This window comes from Lontra canadensis, unplaced genomic scaffold, assembly GCF_010015895.1.
Source record: "Lontra canadensis isolate GAN:19392208 unplaced genomic scaffold, GSC_riverotter_1.0 scaffold31, whole genome shotgun sequence".
Classification (NCBI taxonomy): domain Eukaryota; kingdom Metazoa; phylum Chordata; class Mammalia; order Carnivora; family Mustelidae; genus Lontra; species Lontra canadensis.
Genome location: NW_022631025.1, coordinates 16,254,653 through 16,274,003, shown reverse-complemented (window position 1 = coordinate 16,274,003; position 19,351 = coordinate 16,254,653). Strand labels below are relative to the sequence as shown.

The window sequence follows — 19,351 nt, the reverse complement described above, 5'->3', positions numbered from 1 at the left end:
AACAAGAATTCATAAACTGAGGTAGTATTTAGGAAGACATATTTTGCCTCTGGCTTTCCTGGAAAGATATTTTGGACTAGCTAGCAAGAAACCTTAAGTAAGAATGAGCATTATTTTATTATAATAACTAATTTTCCCCAATATTACAAAACATTACCTCTTTATTACTTGCTATAACACAGATGAAGTGGTGGGATTTCCATGCCACATTCCAGATGGGTACACAATACCTTTAAAGTGATACGGTATTTTGCAGAGAATAGAAAAGGCAGCATCACACAACAATGGAAAATAAAGACAAACCAAGGACAGAATCAGAAGCAATGACTGTCCTGATTCTTCTTCTTCTGAACAAATATCATATAGGCCACCAAACTTAGGGAAAGAGGCTGGGCAGCCATTTTGAGAGCTTGTTTTGATTTCCTATGCAGATTCTAGGTTCCGTAAATAGTTATTCACCATCTCTGTTGTATTAGATACCATATAACCTTACGTTTTGGGGAAGCAAAGAAAAATAAAACACGCCTCATAATGTGGTAACACTTGGAACAGCTAGGGACACCTGGGTGGCTCAGTCAGTTAAGCTGCTGGCTTGGGCTCTGGTCATGATCCCAGACTCCTGGGATCGAGCCCCGAATCAGGCTCCTTGCTCAGCAGGGAATCTGCTTCCTCCTCTCTCTGCCTGCCACTCTGCCTGCTTGTGTTCACTCTCTCTCTCTCTCTCTCTCTCTCTCTGACAAGTAAGTAAATAAATAAAAATCTTAAAAAAAAGAAAAAGACTTGGAACAGCTAAATGAAAGGGACAGTATGTATTCCCTAGAGAGCTTTCGGATAAAATACGGTCTTACCCAACATCCGGATGCAGAATAGATAAATTGAAAGTTTTCTGTTTCAGAGTTTACTAATGAATTTCTAAGAAACACTCTGATCACTTCTGGAGGGAAAAAAAAAAAAAAAGAAAAGAAATGAAAGTTTAAAAACTTTATTTTTTATATAGAATTTCCTGTGCCTTCCAGATCCATCCTTTTGTTCACTGGGCATTTACTGAGATACGGCATTTCTGATACTGCCAACAACTGAGCGGCATCATTCAACCTAGTTTCCCTCCGGCAAAGTTTAGTTCTTTACCATACTGTGTTCAATTGCTTTTAGTATATGTGCTGCCAAAGCAAGCACTGTTCAATTGCTCTTAAAAATAATATGAAATATGTAAGGCATACAAAAAGCCATTTATTTTAGTAATAGACAATGCTTTGATAGGGGTGTAGGAATCAATGCACACTGAAGAATTATAAAAAGTTTAATGGTGGAGTGTAATGGTGGAGCCTGGGTGGTTCAGTGGGTTAAGCCTCTGCCTTCAGCTCAGGTCATGATCTCAGGGTCCTGGGATCGAGCCCTGCATGAGGCTTTCTGCTCAGGGGGGAGCCTGCTTCCTCCTCTCTCTCTCTCTGCCTGCCTCTCTCCCTACTTGTGATCTCTCTCTGTCAAATAAATAAATAAAATACTTAAAAATAAAGTTTAATGGTGGATGCCTGGCTGTCTCAGTCATTAGAGCATGTGACTCTTTTTTTTTTTAATTTATTTATTTGTCAGAGAGAGAGAGGGAGAGAGAGCGAGCACAGGCAGACAGAGTGGCAGGCGGAGGCAGAGGGAGAAGCAGGCTCCCTGCCGAGCAAGGAGCCCAATGTGGGACTCGATTCCAGGGCGCTGAGATCATAACCTGAGCCGAAGGCAGCTGCTTAACCAATTGAGCCACCCAGGTGTCCCGAGCATGTGACTCTTAACTCAGGATTGTAAGTTCAAGCCCCACCTTGGATGTTAAGATTACTTAAAAATAGAAAAAAAATTTTTTTTAGTTTAATGGGTAAAAAAAAGTAAACATTAGTGTTCATATTCATTCACTGACATCTATTTAATAGTCTGGGCATTATAGCTATAAAACAAATAAGTTTCTTGATAAATAACCAAATATTTCTGTAAGAATACCAAAAATAATTACAATTCAATATTATTTATTGAAGGGAGCTTCAAGATAATAAGTCTAGCAATAATAATAAAATTATAGCAAATAGTATCGTGGTAAATTACAGAAAACAGTGGCTTACATTTATCAAGTATTTGCAGGCATTATTTCATTTACTTATAACAACTGTCCTCTGAAGCAGGGCCTGTTTGCTGTTTCCCTTATATAGGAAACCTCCCTGAGGTTTAGGAAGGTCAGATAAATTGTCTACAGCAAGAGCAAGCCAGCCCGTTGTGTGACGGATCGGACGGTACACATTTTAGGTTGTGTGAGCCATCTGGTCTCAGGCACAGCTGCTCAGCTCCTGTGCTCGGTCAAAAGCAGTCACGGGCAGCATGTAGATAAGGAAGTCCAGGCCACCGTGGTACAGGAACACTGAAATTGAATTTCTTAAAAATTTTTACATGCCATAAGGTAGTCTTGTTTTGATATTTTTTCAAATATTTTTTAAAAATGTAAAAACCATTCGTAGCTAGAGAACTGTAAAAAACAGTCAGCAAGCTGGCTTTGGCCCATGGGCTTGCCAACCCCAGGTCTAATATAATAAAGACTCGGGCTTTGAACCCAATTGTCCTCCCTGTAAAGAAAACACATTTCAAGCACTTAAACATTGTATTCTACAGGGGGGGGGCGCCTGGGTGGCTCAGCTGGTTAGGCGACTGCCTTTAGTTCAGGTCATGATCCTGGAGTCCTGGGTTCGAGTCCCACATCGGGCTCCCAGCTCCATGGGGAGTCTGCTTCTCCCTCTGACCTCCCCTCTTATGCTCTCTCACTCTGTCTCTCTCTCAAATAAATAATATAAATTTTAAAAAAAAACAACATTGTATCCTACAGTCTCATCCTGTGAGAACCTCCTTGAGGATCCACCTGCGAGTCAGTCTGTATCAGCATAGCCAATTCTTAGACCTGAAAAAAGAGGTCACTAAAATGTATTCTAGGTCTTTTCCTATGATAGAGGTAGATGGGAAATTCATTTTTTAAAAAATGTGAAGTGGAGATTGAGAGAGTCATTGGCTCCGTTGCTGTCCTCAGGAAGCTCAGGGCCTAGCAGTTGGCCTAGGCAGACAGGGGAGCAATTACAATGCAGGGTACCACTGAAGCAGGATGGGTGTGTAACTCAGGGTGCAGGTGAGTCTGGGGTAACGGGGAGAGTAGAGGATGAGAGTCTGCATCAAGAGAGGCGTTCCAGAAGAATGAGCCATCGGGGTGAGCTTTGAGGAACTGAGTGGACTGTTTAGCTGACCCCAGGTGGAACCACAGGACTGGTTAGCTGACCCCAGGTGGAACCACAGGACTGGTTAGCTGACCCCAGGTGGAACCACAGGACTGGTTAGCTGACCCCAGGTAGAACCGACAGGAACAGACACACCAAGGAGTGTTTGGAGAGCTGTACATTCTAGTGAACATTACCCTGGAGCTGGAGGCTCCCCCCGCCCCCCACGCCATCTTTTATCAGAACCTGAATTTAGGTCAGAATGTCCAGAGGAAGGAAGAGGCCTTACACAGCAAGCTTATCACTGGTGGCGTGTGTTCACCCACAACTTATCAGCCTACGGGTGACTGTGCGGAGACGAAGTTATTCACAAGTCACAGCCAGTGGCCCAGGGTCAAGCTGCAAGTACATGTGAAAGAGAAACAGAGAAATGACCCTGAAGTTGCTTCCTTCTAGAATGCACAGTCGTTGAATGGAGAGGGAGGGGCAGACGGCTCAGCACGGTCAGTAGACTGGGGGAGGTCTTTTCATAGGGAACTCTTCAAGAAAGTTCAGGGCTTGGTCAAGTTCCCTTTCAAGTGGAATGATCCATTTTAAAAATTGGTTTGCAATAGTACACAAATGCCTTCTTCTTATAAAACACCCAATCAGGGGTGCCTGGGTGGCTCAGTTGGTTAAGTGACTGCCTTCAGCTCAGGACATGATCCCGGAATCTCGGGACTGAGTCCCACATCGGACTCCCAGCTCCATGGGGAGTCTGCTTCTCCCTCTAACCTTCTCCCCTCTCATGCTCTCTCTCACTCTCTTTCTCTCTCAAATAAATAAATAAAATCTTAAAAAAAAAATCCAATCATTAAGGATAAGATCAAGTTTTTCCTTCAACAACGACCAGTTCCTGTTCCTCCCTCGCTTCCCAGAGGCAAATTCCTAGATCAGTGTCAGCGGTATTCCATGTTGTTTTCTGTACACGTACACACTTCTAACATGATAATGTTTAGATGAGAGCTGTTTGTAATTCAGATTCAGTTACAGAACATGTTTTTGAACACTGGAACATCTGGCATGAACTCTCCAGCTAAAACTTAAAAGAAGAAAAAAACTAAAAATATTTAAGCTAAAACCTTAAGAAGTAAATGAGTTTACATATACTTTAAAAACAGATCAACCGGGTTCCTGGGTGGCTCAGTGGGTTAAAGCCTCTGCCTTCAGCTCAGGTCATGATCCCAAGGTCCTGGGATCGAGCCCCGAATCGGGCTCTCTGCTCGGTGGGGAGCCTGCTTCCTCCCTTCTCTCTGCCTGCCTCTCTGCATACTTGTGATCTCTCTCTCTCTGTGTCAAATAAATAAATAAATAATCTTTAAAAAAAAAAAAAAAGATCAACCTTGGTAAATTCTGAAAGAACCAATGACAAGATTTTTGTTTGGTAAAAACAAATAAGCAAACAAAGCCAAACAAACCATAAACCAATGACTATGGAGAGTGGCAGGAACCCACCGGGTGCCATGTGATGGGTGTTATGAGTGTAGACCCTGGGCAGGGGATGAGTGAAATCAGTGATGGGGAGTAAGGACTTCAGGTGTTTTCGATGAACCCCGGGTGATGTATGGAAGTGTGAATCACTCTATCTATAGTACACCTGAAATGAATTTAACACTGTAGGTTAAAGAACTGGAACTAAAAGAAAAACTTAAAAAAAAAAAAAAAAAAGGAGTGTAGACTCCAGTCAAACTGCCCGGGTTTGAATCCAGCCTCTACCACCTACTGAAGGTGAGACCTTAAGCAAATACTTAACTAACTCCCTGTGTCTCGAGTTTCCTTATCTTTAAAAACAAAATAATGGGACGCCTGGCTGACTCAGTAGAACATGTGACTCTTGATCTCAAGATTGTGAGTTCAAGTTCAGCCCTATGTGCAGCAGAGTTTATTTAAAATAAATGAAAAAGAATTTTAAAAGACCACTAGGAGCATCTTTTTAAAAGACAGAGAAGAAGGGGCACCTGGGTGGCTCAGTGGGTTAAAGCCTCTGCCTTCGGCTCAGGTCATGATCCCAGGGTCCTGGGATTGAGCCCCACATCAGGCTCTCTGCTTGGTGGGGAGCCTGCCTCTCTGCCTACTTGTGATCTCTCTCTCTGTCGAATAAATAAATTTTAAAAATCTTAAAAAAAAAAAAAAGACAGAAGAATAGCATCTCTGTCATTAGGCTTTAAGAAGAAATAAGTAAGTTAATAAATATAAACCACTTAAAACAGTATCTGGCATGTCGTAGCTACTCAAATATGTAGTCTTTCTTTTTTGTAACTGCTGGGCCAAGGTGTTGCATTTTTCAGGATTTGCAAGAAGCAATAGCCTTAGGAGGGATGAAGTAGCCACTAATGGTATCTTTTTTCTTTTCTTTTCTCTTTGTAGTTCAAAATTCAGCAGTAAAATTAAATATGTCAATAGCTTATCAGAACTCAGTGAGCTGATCCCGATGGATTGCATCCATATTCCAGAGAGCATCATCAAGTAAGTCTGGATGGTTTCCAAGATTTGGTGAGAAATACTGCATGTTTGGAGAGGGAGGTTGGGAAAGAACTTTCTGGAATACTAGGAAAATGACATGATCTTCTATTTAAAATAAATATTAAATGTGTTTTTTCTCATAACCCGTAGAGAACTTTCAGATCCTTTCACACAGTCTTCTCTTGGGGTTATTGATTATTGCTTACTTCACCTTGAATTTTGCTACCATTTTGGGGATGGCGTGAAGTTAACATTCATTAGTGAACCTGTCACCTGTGTCTCCCACTCTCACAGACACCGCTGGGTCTGAGCATTTCTTTGGTTTCTTTATTGCCTTAGAGAAAGGAACGTACCCACATGACCCTGGGAAAAGGGGAGTGGGGAGGCTACCGTTTCTCTGTTTTGCCCTACATCCTTTTCCTTCATGGTTCCCTTCAGGTGAAAGGTAAGGCAGAGTGGTAGGTGGCGTGGTTAGGGAGGAACCCCTTCCTCAGGACAGGGTACTGTAGCTGCAGCCTCTCGGGTGCAAGCATGGAGACTCAAGGTCACTGAATCATGCTGTGAAAATAATGAGCAACAGTGAATACCAACCACTTGGAGCTGAGACTTAAAAATAGGGTTACTGACAAATGAACCCTCCTTTTGGTTCATTGTTGCAAAGAACCATTGTTTTCTGTGGATTGTGCTTTTCTTCCACTGTGTCTGATTCACTCGTGTTTTTTTTATTTGCTTAAAAGTGGGAGGAATTTAACCATGAGCTCAAAGAGAACAGATAAGGATACCACCACCCCAACCCTGGCCCCTTCTTCCTCCATAAGATGGATAGCAAAATGGGCATCCCGATTTGCACTTCCAAAAAAGAGTCCCTTGACTAGAAAAATTAGATTAAAAAAAAAAAAAAAAGAAAAGAAATTGGAAGGAAAGGACTCACATTTAGTGGCAATGCTCTGTGGGACATAGACATGCTTATTTATATTACATCTTGAATCTCCACAGTAAACCCCCCCCTACACATCGAGGAAGCTAATAGTAAAGAAACATTACTTGGGCAAAGTGTAAGTAGGAGCAAGGATGAGATGGAACTAGAATTCACCCCTAGGTCAGCCTGGCACCGGAATTCCCATCCCCTTTTCTAGTTTTCCTTGACCTCCCTTAATTTATCTATCTGAAGTCAAAGCTCAGAAACAAATGCATTTGGTTTTCCTTGTGCTGATTCGAGGTGAACACAGGATAGTGATTTGGCTCAGAACTGCCCGTTGGCTCAGCCGAATCAAGCAGTGTTTCTATCATTGTAACCATGGTTTTGATGCTCATCAGCTTATGGGCCTCCCATACCCAGTCTACCTCACTGCTCTGTCCCGTTGCCTCAGAAAGGTACATCCCCATCTCCAGAGCTAGTCCTACTCTTTAAAAAAAAAAAAAAGTAACTGGAGGGGCATCTGGGTGGCTCAGGCAGTTAAGTGTCTGGAAAAAGAGAAGGGAATGGGTGTTAGAGACTTAGCATTAGATCTGAATCTTCCTCTTGTCCCCCAAAGTCTCTAAGACTTCAGGCAACCTATTAAAACTCCATGTCTCAGTTGCAGCACCCAGAAAATGGGGAAGTAGGGGGCGATTCATAGAAAGGTCCCAAGGATTGAATGACAATGTACGTAATGCCTTCAGGAAGCCCTCCTGGCCTCAGTTGGCAGTCCAGAATGTTATTTATCATACTGATGTTGCTGTTAGGGACAATCATATGGGACCATTTAAATGAGAAGTTAAACATATCCGGGGCACTTTTCATTCATCGCCACCCATCATTTTTCAAAGGTTCCCGTTCAGGAGAAGTTTCTTCAAGGGGAAGGGTTCTGTCTGGAAGAAATTGACAACCATCTTTGTCCTCCCTGTACCTCCATGTTTTCTCCTGTCTTGTGCAATCCGTGTTCTCTGCATGTCCTTTCTGCCACTTCTGTTCCTGGCCACCCTTGTCTCATTTTCACGTTATGCCATTTTCAAATTGATACGAGCCATGGCTCCTTCCTGTTACTGAGTAACATTCAGGGAGTTTGGTCTTGGCCAATCGCAAAACCAGTATTCAGCTAGGCTGGAGCCTGTCATCAAAGGGCTTAAATGAAAGAAAAACGTGCCCAATCTGGAATCCGATTTCTCGTCACTGATTACAGTCGATTCTTGTTATTTGTGGTAGTGCTGTTCTAGAACCCTGAGTGGCAAATACCAAACCGTTGTTCCTAGGGGAAATCCGAGGCTAGATTTCTGCAAGCATCTGGTGAATTTTCATGAGCCAGTTAATGCATAAACTTGCTCTCTGTGTGTTTCTGTTTAAAGACACCATATCTGATATACATTGTTGACTCACTAACATTGAATTCACGATCAACGGCGCCGTAACTCCTGCCTAAACAAAGCCTCTGTAACACACATACATTCTCCATAAGGCTCCTCACAGCCTTCCTGTACTGGGGAACACCAACCAGCTCCTAAGCACTATGCTTAGAGGCCGTTTTACATGGCGAAATCACCAAGAAAAAGCACAAACAAGGAAAACATGGCACTAAAGAGATGGCTGATAGAATGCCTATTGACAGCACGAGAGCCTTGTCTTGTTCGACCTCAGCTGGGAACATGCATAGCAAGGGACTCAAATGTTTTGCCATCAGCGAAAGTCAGCAAGTGACCACAAAGGTGCCACGGTGTTCATTCTGGGGTTACAGATAAACGTTTCATAAATAGGCAAATTTGCAAACACAGTATCTGCAAATAATGAGGATTGGCTGTCTATCATTACGAATTCTAAATCATCAATTATATCCAATGAAAATAAGTCTTCTCCCCAAAGGCAATTTGATTATTCTTGGGGGGCGTGGAGGTGGGTTAGGCTTTTGCTCTCGTGTGTTGACTGTTCTTTAAACCACGTGTACCTGACATTTTCTCCATCTGTGTGCTCGTTCTCCTCAATGCATTCATTTTTTGTCTCGTAAGGTACGATGAAGAGAGATCTTATAAGAGAAGTGTGAGGTAAAATCTCCCGAGCTACAGTTCACGCTGGACCCTCTGTGTGTGTGCACCAGTGTCCTCCTCGTGGGTGACCTCAACATGCTACCAGAGCGAGAGGTCATTCTATCCGTCCCTTGTAGTCTACCATTCTGGGTCTTTGTCCTGTGTGTAAAGCTGTTGAGGTCAGCCTGATCTGCAAGCGAAACTCACTAAATCCAATCTGCTCTTGACCTGGCCCAGGCTGCTAAAGCTCTAACTCTACCCAACAGACTGATGTGGATGTTTTCGGCTTTATCCAGCCCGCATGTTTCTCACCTCTTTGCAACTTGTATATCTACCTTTAGGAAGGACTTTGCAAAGTAAACACACAGAAACACCGAAGGGGAGGACATGGCACCATGTCTAACGGGAGGAGCCCCTCTCGGTGCTCCAAAGGATGGTTTCTAAAAGCACATACACTCCACTTATGTTTGGCTCCGCTTTGCCGGGTGACTGTCTCACGCTGTGCTTGCTTCTTTTTTGTTTCTTTTCTACACCGATAATTTTTGCTCGTGCAGACTGGATGAAGAACTGAGGGAAGCATCAGAAGCAGCTAAGTAAGACTTGGTTTTCGTTCAGCAGCTGGCGTGATGTTGGCTTGCATTTCAGGAATGAGTTGGGAGGACGTGCATGCCTGGTGTTTTAGTCCTGTATCCTGAAAATAATGCTGCACTTGAAATCTTCCCTTTGTCCCACCATAATTACAATTTCTGGTATTCCCACCACCATCTATTTTCCCCTGGGATCTTGGTTATCTTAAGGAATGCCTTTGTTACTGTGGTTTCTTTCTTTTTTTTTTTTTTAATGTACATGCAATTTTTGGCACCACAGCCCGGGAACACATCACAGGCTTTGCCACATAACATAACATCACATGATTGTTAGATATTTTGAGGCCAACAAAGAGCTCACTAATTCATACTAATGGAGAGAAATGATGACATGTCGAAATTTGGAATATTTTTCTATAACCAGTTTCGCCACTCTCCAAGATTTTTTTAAGCACGTTATTTAGTGACTTGGAAGTACTGCTTAACAGAACAATGCTTCTGAGCTACTTGGATGAATAGGAAAAGAATCATTACTCACTATTATTAAAGTACAATTTTCAGAAAGGCAAAAATCTTAACTTTAATGCAACTATGAAATGAATACATGCCAGTGATTTTATTCAACTAATTATTTAATGAAGGAACCAGTGAAGTGTTAAAACCAGTTCAAAGAACGTTTAGGAAACTAGATTTCATTGGGTGATTTATCAAGGAATGTTAGGATAAGATTATTGGTTTAGGGGTGCCTGGGTGGCTCAGTGGGTTAAGACTGCCTTCGGCTCAAGTCATGATCTGAGGGTCCTGGGATCGAGCCCTACATCAGGCTCTCTGCTCAGCAGGGAGCCTGCTCCCCCCCCCCCTTCTGGCTTCCTTTCTGCCTACTTGTGATCTCTGTCAAATAAATAACTAAAATCTTTAAAAAAAAATTATTGGTTTAGATACAAAATGGATCAGTGTCCAGCAGGAAAATAAACTGTAAGGATTGTGTTTTCCACTGGACAGAAATTATTTGCATCTCTGTTGGACAAAAATTGTACAAGTTAACCTCTGCCCCCAAATAGCCCATAGACAGAAAATCAACTCAGCATTGCTTTGAAAGAAAACCCAGTAATTTCCTCTCCTTATTTCCAAGTTCAAAAACTAATTTTTCTGACCCAATGTGTCAAATGTAGACGAGCACTATTTGGAATGTTTACTATATTAAAGCTTCTCCATTTAAAATGTTGCTTACACTGTTAAATTCTATAACTATTTTTAGTTATATATTTATATATATATATATATATATATAATTTATATTATATAAATTCTATAACTCTTTTTGCAATATCTTTTAAAATGAGAAACCCAGGCAATGTCCAAACAGCTACAAATTCTGAATAAATAAGATTTTGTTTTCTGTATGAGTATAAATGCCCATTCCTCCTGAGAAAAATCCATTGAGTTTTTTTTTTTTTTCCCTACAGCACATTTTCATTGCAGGTAATCTCTAGAATTATTTGTCTGTAGAGCTGGTCTTTTGGGTTAAAATTCGAGGAAAAGGGCAGCTTGGCTGACTCAGAAAAGCATGCTCCTCTTCATTTCAGGGCTGTGAGTTCAAGCCCTGCATTAGGCATAGAGCTCACTTAAAAAAAAAAGACTGAAGTTAATTAATTAGTTATTAATTAAAGGAAAGATTTTTGCCTTAGAAACATTGGCATCAATGTAGTTTCCTATTACAATATTCCTATCTTTTAGTTTTCTTTCAAGATAACGGACACCCCTTTACACTTAACAATACTCAAAAGTATTTGAATTTCTACTCTAACAGAATCTTCTCAGTCTCTGACTCAAACCAGAAGTTGGAAAAGAAAGGAAGAAATTAGGAACAAAGGACCCAGATGTTGGCGTAGCAGGCCCTGTTAACATCTATCCGCACTCAATTTGCATGGTGTCATGAGATTCCCCAGAGACAGAAAGAGCAATGAGTTTCTCTTTCAAATTATTTTTTTAAGGATGATAACATATTTATAAAATTAAGGAGGCGTTATCGAGACTAAAGATTGAGGAGAGGGGCACCTGGGTGGCTCAGTGGGTTAAAGCCTTGGCCTTCGGCTCAGGTCATGATCTCAGGGTCCAGGTCCAGGTCCAGAGCCCCGCATCAGGCTCTATGCTCAGCAGGGAGCCTGCTGCCCCTCTCTCTCTGCCTGCCTCTCTGTGTCCTTGTGACCTCTCTCTGTCAAATAAATAAATAAAATCTTAAAAAAAAAAGATTGAGGAGAGGAAAAACAATAATTTTCTAGCCAAACCCATTATAAACTCATATTGCCATGTTCTTTCCTTATTACCATAAATCTTGCCTCCTTCGATAGACTTTCCCTCCCTCCATATTTCTGCCCTTCCTGCTATCATTTTGGGTTTATTGTGTAGCTTTCTCTTCCGTCCTCTCTGATATTTCCCTCCCTTCTCTTCCCCACCCCCTCACACTCCCTCCCCAGGCATCCACTTGGTGTCGGGTGGTCCTGAGATGATTTGATCTCCTCCCCAACGGAAGCACCAAGCATGCCTAGTACATAATAGATGCTCCGTAAATTTCCGTTGCGTAAATTGATGAATGTGCATAAAATTAAGTTCATCACTGTGGAGCAGTGGTTCTCAGGCTTGGCTGCGCAGCAGAATCACCTGGAGCACTTGCTCCGACATGGTGTCCCCGGGCTCGGCTCAGAGCTCCTGAGTTGGCAGGCCCGAGAGTCTGTGATTCTGACCCATTCCCGTGACACCAAGGCTGCCCGGCTGAGGACCACACTCTGAGAATCTGCACCTCTTGGGAGTCTCTGCTCTTGCTAGGGGTTCAGTGGGTAAGCTGCCTGTCTGAACCCCCCTCTAGCTGATCCTCCTTCTTTTGATGGTGACCTTACATGCGTGAGGACTTGAAATACATTTGCCCATTTGAAAATGTAAGGGGAAAGAACTTTACTCTGTTGGCCCCACAGATGACTGCAATGCCTGTAAACCTAACCATTTCAGCCTACTAACTACAGCTCCTTAACTACCTTTCGGCCTCTGAAGTGGCTCCCACGTCCTTGGACAGACTCTGTAGGATGATTTGGGGATTCAGAAAACATGATCACTGCGACCTATGGTTAGGGTCTAGAAACCAGGTAACCCAGGTTCTTTCTATTAAGACACACCCTGTCCTTCCATGTGACCTCTACTTAAAAGCTTCAGGCTAGTTCTAACCAAAAGCAAACATCTACCTTGTCAGGGAATGAAACCTATCTTTCTGCTGTTTTGCTTTATTTTCAAACGTTCACCTTTTTCCCTGTACTCACACACCACCTCTTAGCTGACTTTCAGAAGGTGATTTCTTCAAGCTGACTTATGCTTTCCTTAAAACTTGACATCTGTACAAGAAGGAAAATACTTGGGGGGAACTAGTTGTGTATAGAGAGCCATGCTTATTCTGAAAATGGTAAAGAATCCATCAGCCGCCTTTGAGTGACAGTATTAAATGGATTGCAAATTGCTGTTTTCATTGGAAGGATTACGCAAAATTAAAAAAGAAAAAAAAACAGAAAAGCTAGATTCAGAAGAATGCCTTTTCTTGATTCCATTCCAGCTTCGCTAGGTTTTCTAGCCTACTCTCAACGCTTGCCTCACTGTCCCTGTTCACTCAAGTTACCAAATAGCGTCCATAAAAATACCTGACCACCAGGGAGAAGGGTCCGGGGTGGGGAGGGAGGTGGTCTGTCCTTCCCAGGGAGATAGCCTTCCACGATCTCAACTAAATGCCTGATGTGAGTAACTGACCCTCGTATGTTCAAACAGATGTATTATCTAATGAAAGATTTCACATTAGAAAAGGAACTCTTTCATTTAAAAAGAGCGTAGAGGGGCTCCTGGGTGGCTCAGTCGGTTGAGCATCTGACTCTTGGTTTTGGCTCAGGTCATGATCTCAGGGTCCTGAGATCGAGCCCCAGGTCTGGCTCCATGCTGAGCATGGGTCTGCTTGAGGTTTTCTCCCCCTCCCCCAGCTTCCCCTTCTGCTCCTTCCCCTACTCTCATGCTCTCATTTTCTCTCTCTTTCTCTCTCTCTCTTTCTAAGATAAATAAATAAGTAAAATGTTTTTTAAAAAGAAAAAGATAATAAAATCTCTTTAAATAGTTTGTTTGCCAATGCAATATGACCAGAGGGGTGAAAGTAAAAGTTGAAATGTACTAATCAGAAAGTAATATAAAACACATGTGAAATTTGCTTACAGAAGAATCCCACCAAAACGGAAGATCAGAAGCAGCTAATATTACATCAAAAGCACAAACACTTTCATACATCATAAGAAAACTCATTTCCTTATTTCATATAGTTACATTTTTCTTTCTGGACACATCCAGTTTAGGTTAATCTTAGGATTCACTCCTATTACCTAAACACAGCTCAGCGGTATAGTAGTAAGTGTCCTATTATTTCTCTGTAACGGGGAAAGCTGACACTGGCATTTTTTCTTCTAGTGTCTAGGAAAATCCTCATTCTTGTACAAAGTGAAAATTAACTTTTCGTGTGCAAATAAAATTAGGCTGCTTGAGAGGGACTGTCCTTTGTGTATAAAGTATGTTATTTGGGTTCCAAATAAAAATTTGCAATAGCATGCTCTCTGAATAAGACAGATTGAAAAGTCTGGAAAAAGTAACAAGACCAGAAGAGACCACTGGAGCAGTTTGAAATTTCAGTCTTCCTTTTATGCTTCTAAATCATGGGCCGTTCGTTTCAAAACCAATGGTAAAAGAATCAGGTGCAGCTTTGTTCCACATTAGCAATGAGACAACATCAAACAGTTTAATATGCCCGTGTCTGGTGTGCTTTCAAAGTGGTAACAGTGCAGAAAATGTTTACCTGCTCCCTATTTTGTTTTTCTCCTTGCACTCAGAACTAGCTGCCTTTACAATGATCCAGAAATGTCTTCCATGGAGAAAGAGTAAGAATTCACCATCCATAACATCTGTGTGGTGACTGGTAGCCTTGTATGGCTGGGCTCTGAAAGAAAACAAAAATACACCAAGGATTGGGTAAACTCTGTTCAGATGTTCGGCTCTCAGGTTCTCTACTTCTCACATCAGAACCTTACAAGAGAAGTGTGCCAGCTTCACACCGTCTCTTTCGTGATCACTATTACATTCCTTAAAGACAGCTTAAATCTAGTTGGCATTCCATTTTCTAATCCAAAAATGAGCAGAAAAGGAATATTAGAGCCAGATGTGAGAGCATTTGGGCAGGAGGAATGCAACTCAGCTTTCCGAATTACATCATCTATTTTAATTAGTGAAAGTTGGCCCTTCCTTTTGAACTTCCTATATTGGCGGAGGGGGAGAAGAGGTCCTTGTTTGGAAAATTCCAGGAGACAGTGGAGTCTGGATGAAGCTTTAGGAATGAGCTAGTCCAGGTGGCCTCATCCTGGGAGAAATGGAAATCAAACATGTAGTGAGTGCTGACCCCTAGCCTGGGTCTGTGTAAAAAGCCTCAGGCATGTTACCTGCCTTTTAGCCTCAAGCCTAGGAGGTACATTTTACAGCTGTTGAAAGGGTGGCGTAGAGAGATGATCAGACCTGTCCCACGTTTTACAGTTGTAAAAATGTCCCAGAGCTGGGAATTGGAGTAGTTCGAGAGCCAGTGGTTTTGAAATCTGAGAGAGGTGGTCATCCTTCTGGAATGGCTGTGCAGCCTCTGATCTAACTTCGGTTAGACTGGAGAAGGACAAACTTAGTTGCCTAAGGGAACAGACTTGTCAGTTTCAGGGATTGACGTGTGCTCCTCCCAGGGAACCTTGCCCTCCAACCGAGGGCTGCTGATCCGATCTGAGTTGTGGAGAACTGAGCGCAGTCCTTCCCTGGGAATGCAGTAGGGGCAAAGATGGGACTTAAACACGTCTGCTACTGTGTTGTGTTCTCTTTGGACGTCCTTTCCCTCAAGGTCCGAAGCAAGGATGGAAAATCATAGGGCAGCCCCTCTGCGGGGGCTGCGACGACCTGACAGTTTAAGGCGTTTATGGACCAAAAGCCCAGAGAGAAGGTCCCCACAAAAGAGTAAAGAACGAAGGCCATAAAGGGACCTTTGGAAATCTCACAGCTATTTTTCTGAAGGTTTCACCTGTCCCACCTCTTTGAGATGAAGGCAACAGTTGCTTCAAGCAAACTGCCACACCCAAGTTCTGCAACGCGGACCCGGTCCCTTTGGCCACCTTCATTCGTCCGCAAATTTCCTCTCCCGCCGCAAAACAGCGCCCCCTAGAGCAGAGTCCTAGGCCTGCAGTTCACCCGCCGCGCGGACGGCTTGTCGCTCACCGGCCCAGGCTGTGACATCTGCGGGCTTACCCACTCCTCCGCCTGTCCTGTGTGTTCGTCTCCTTGTTTGTATCTAGGGCTCATGGGGTTGCGGGGAGGGCAAAGCACTGCTTTCTGTTTGGGTTCATGGCAGGGCGGGGCACGGGGGAGGGAGGGGATGCTGCAAAGGATAATGTTACTTCCCACTTCTTAGAACAGACTCCACCTCGCTTCCGTTTTCTGCAGCCCTGTCTTTCCCAAGCCCTTATCGGGCACCTGATCCCAGCGCCAAGGAGGAGATCCAGGCTGGGGGCCAAGAGTGGCCAAGAGGTTCTTACGCTCACTTCTAGCCCTGGATTTCTGGCTTTCGTTAGTATAAGAATAAGGGGCTTCATTTACCTTTGGCTCCTGCGTGGAAGCATTTTACCCCTTCTGTAGCAAATATATGGAATGGACGACCTGTAAGGGCCGTTTCAAGCAGCTCAGTCAAGCCAAGATTCAAATGAAATGCGGCCCTCTCCTCTCCCTTTAGAGAAAGTTGGCGAAGTTACGCCTATACCCCATCTGCCTACAGAAAACACAAGTGTCTGTGTTGAACATTTAACAATATTGTCGGATACTTTGTGAGGAACCTCGTTTGACACATCTGAGAAGCCAAAACGGCCTGTAGTTTCTATGTCTCCCTGGAAAGTTGCTTATAGAAGCCTCGGCCCCCCTGCCCACAAGGGAGGAATATTCCTTTTGTATTGTAATTCCGATTCAAGGTAAATTTTTCCCCCAAAGTCTTCTGTTTTCAAAAGTATCTCCAGGTGCTTGTCTCCTCCCCTTTCAAGTTTGGATTTATTTGTCCGTTCGTGTCCTGAAACTTGTGTATGCTTTTAAGATATTTTTACATAAATAAAAAATGTATCCGATCCGGGGGATGTGGTACTGTTTGGAGAAACTTCAATTAGGAGGATTGCTGGTACCTTCATTGGTCCCACAGGACAACCGATGTCTCCAAAATTAATCATCATGCGGTTTCCTGTGTTTACTCAAAAATCGTCCATTTTTTACTATCTCTGGCTTCTTCCATAAACTGCGTAAATAGGTTGTTGTGTTTCAGCTTTTTGTTTACCAAGAGTTGAAGGGATACATTTCTAGAACCCAAGAAGGTTTACCAGAAAGTCAGCGTGGGGGCGCCTGGCTGACTCAGTTAGTGAAGCATGCGACCCTTGATTTTGAGATCGTGAGTTCAAGCCCCACAAGAGATGTGGAGATTACTTAAAAATAAAATCTTAAAAAAAAGTGGAAAACGAGGTATTTCAGAACAGGCATCCTGGTGTAAGTGTTCTGTTAGTTTGTTCTTGGATTTTTATCAGGGTCCCTTTCAAAAATACCCTGTACTACCGCTAGTATTCTGCAGCAACTAAAGTTCCTACTCCTCCTTACAATTGAAAACACTTGAGACTGAATCCTTAGCAAGGCTTGAGAGCGGTAGGAGTACTCTATCTTACAGATACAGACATAGACATTTAGGCAAGATAGGCAACTCAGCCAAGGCCCCACTCTAATAAGTGGTAGCATTGAGGGCATTTCAAAGGAAAGCCATTTTGCACTCCTATACGCTAAACGGGCAGGCAGCCTGGGTTACCAGTGGCTTTATTGCAAAGCTGCACAAAGGAACCCATCAGCTGCTACAGATCCCACCAGCAGAACACAGGAGACTGTGCCGTGTGCAGAAGGAAGGGCCAGGAAGTCAGGTCCCTGCGAAATCCACAGATAGTTCCCATATCACCCCTTTCAAAGGGTGTTTTTCTTTGTTCATGGCTGAAATTCTTCTATGGAGCATCCTGGCCGGAGCTTGCTTCTCTGGTAGGTGCCAGGAAGTTGTGACAGGCTCACTAACAGGCAATAGAGAGTGGCCCCAGGAGGTCTTCAAGTTTTTTTCTAGATAATTGGGAACCCACAAGACTTTCTTAAAAACAACTTTATCTTCGGTTATAAGAATCCATCTCAATCAAGTAGGCTAACCCCTTTCAAACAAATTCTTTGGCTCTAGAAAGCATTGTGGTTTGATTTTTATTTGGTGTTTTGTTTGGGGGTTTTTGGTTTTTGTTTTATTTTTTGTTGGTTTTGTTTGTTTGTTTCATTGTTGACCCCTTTCGTGCAATGCAGCACTTAACAGATGTTATTTACTTCAGGCAGATGGCGGATTTTCCCCACAAGAGAAGGCCGTTTACTAGAAAATAGGTAGATCCCTTATTCCCCAAATGCAGTATGTTCCCTAGTCCACTTCAGAAACGAGCCCTCACACGTGTCTGTTGCCTCCCTAGATCATTTCAAGAGGCGTAAAATGCTTCCAGAAACAGCTTTGTAAAAAAATAAACAGATTCCACATTTTAGAGAAAGCCTTGACAACGGGGCTTGTGGGGGGGAGGTTGTGACCAGGTTCTTCTGGCATAAGAGACTTGCATGATTTATTTCAGTAAGTCCTTTGAGGAGAAAAAAAAAAAAAAGCAAACACCTGCCACTCCAAATCATCCCTAAATGTTTCGTATTGAGTTTCTCATTGTTTTCTTCCTTTTCTTCCCCCCTAAGTATTGACCTGAAGCTAAAAGGAAAGCCCTAGTTGGCCGTGCTTGGAAGAAGAGGATTCTCTCCTGCTTCACGATTCTGCTGCAGCCCATCCACAGAGGCCGTGGGGCGAATGCTGCTTCTTTCCACTTTGCACTACCTGGTGCCATTCTAAATTTCTAAGGGGAAAAATAGTAAGGGAATTTGTTTACTCTTCACGTATTTTATGAAATTGTGTGTATTTTCCTATTTTGCCAGTTACGTGCCTCAAAGATTTCAGTTGAACCCTAGCAAGACAATAGGACCTTCCGTTCCAATATCCTGTTAACCCTTGGTGCGCTGTATCTCCTCTCTTAGACTGGTCTTGACCGATCAGATACCTTCTGTCCGCTCTTAATCATGAGCTGGTTCGTTTCCTGAGATTAGCTGGATTTCTCCTTGGTGATCATTTTAGGTTTAAAACACCTGGGGCTCGGCACTCCCCAGGCAAGTTGTCCTCCATGGAACTCCGCCTTTAAAACCCTCGGCTCGCTTAACACGGCTATACCCAGATTCAGGTGTGAAGTCACCATCAGCTGAGTGTACCCCCTTGGGTCTTGCCCCGTGAATCATCTCTAACGTCTCAAAGGGACCCAGGTTTTCTAATTCACATCAGGTTTATTTTAGTTATCAAATCAGGCGTCGTGTTTTCTGTGAATTGGCCTTCTTAAAAATCATCATTTCTCCTACGAACGTTGAAGACCTCGACGCTGAGAAGCTTGAGGAGTGATGGTGGCGTTTTTCGCTCGCTCTCTGTGCCTCACGCTGTCAGCTTGGTTCAAAATGTTCCGCTGGGCGTGCCGAGGACTTGAGTGTCCGGTGGTCTGCTCAGAAATTCATTATTTGGGAACCTTCATTTTTCTCAAGTTCTCTCTCACGGGCGTTACAAAAAGCAGTCTGCTTTCAGTCACTTTCATCTGATCGGAGGTTTAACATGAGATAGGAGTGTGGCCTCTCATTTGCAAAATTCCTCTGCGTAGTCTTCACGCGCCCTTTAAAATACCAACGTGTTTTCAGACCCGCGGGCCTCTAGCAGAGGGGCTGGCAAAGGCCTGGGCAAATGGAGCACACCACCTGTTTCCACATGGCCTTCTCATTAAGAATGGCTTTCACATTGGGGTCGAAAAACATTTTTTTAAT

The 19,351-nt window shown here is 43.1% G+C and overlaps 1 protein-coding gene across 7 annotated transcripts in view; it reads left to right on the top strand.

Moving 5' to 3' along the window:
* The window catches only part of PRUNE2 (prune homolog 2 with BCH domain), a 255,353-nt gene extending 236,384 nt beyond the window's left edge, over positions 1-18,969 (top strand). For 2 of the 7 annotated variants that reach the window (XM_032866673.1, XM_032866671.1), the window contains 4 exons: positions 5,643-5,741; positions 9,290-9,328; positions 14,227-14,274; positions 18,197-18,969. In XM_032866673.1, coding sequence (XP_032722564.1) covers positions 5,643-5,741; positions 9,290-9,328; positions 14,227-14,274; positions 18,197-18,227 — 217 coding nt within the window. In that variant the 3' untranslated portion in view covers positions 18,228-18,969. Of the gene's footprint in view, positions 1-5,642; positions 5,742-8,717; positions 8,754-9,289; positions 9,329-14,226; positions 14,275-18,196 lie in introns of all 7 variants that reach the window. The other 5 variants (XM_032866674.1, XM_032866672.1, XM_032866677.1 and 2 more) reach the window with 4 other exon arrangements.
* Positions 18,970-19,351: the final 382 nt, after the last annotated feature.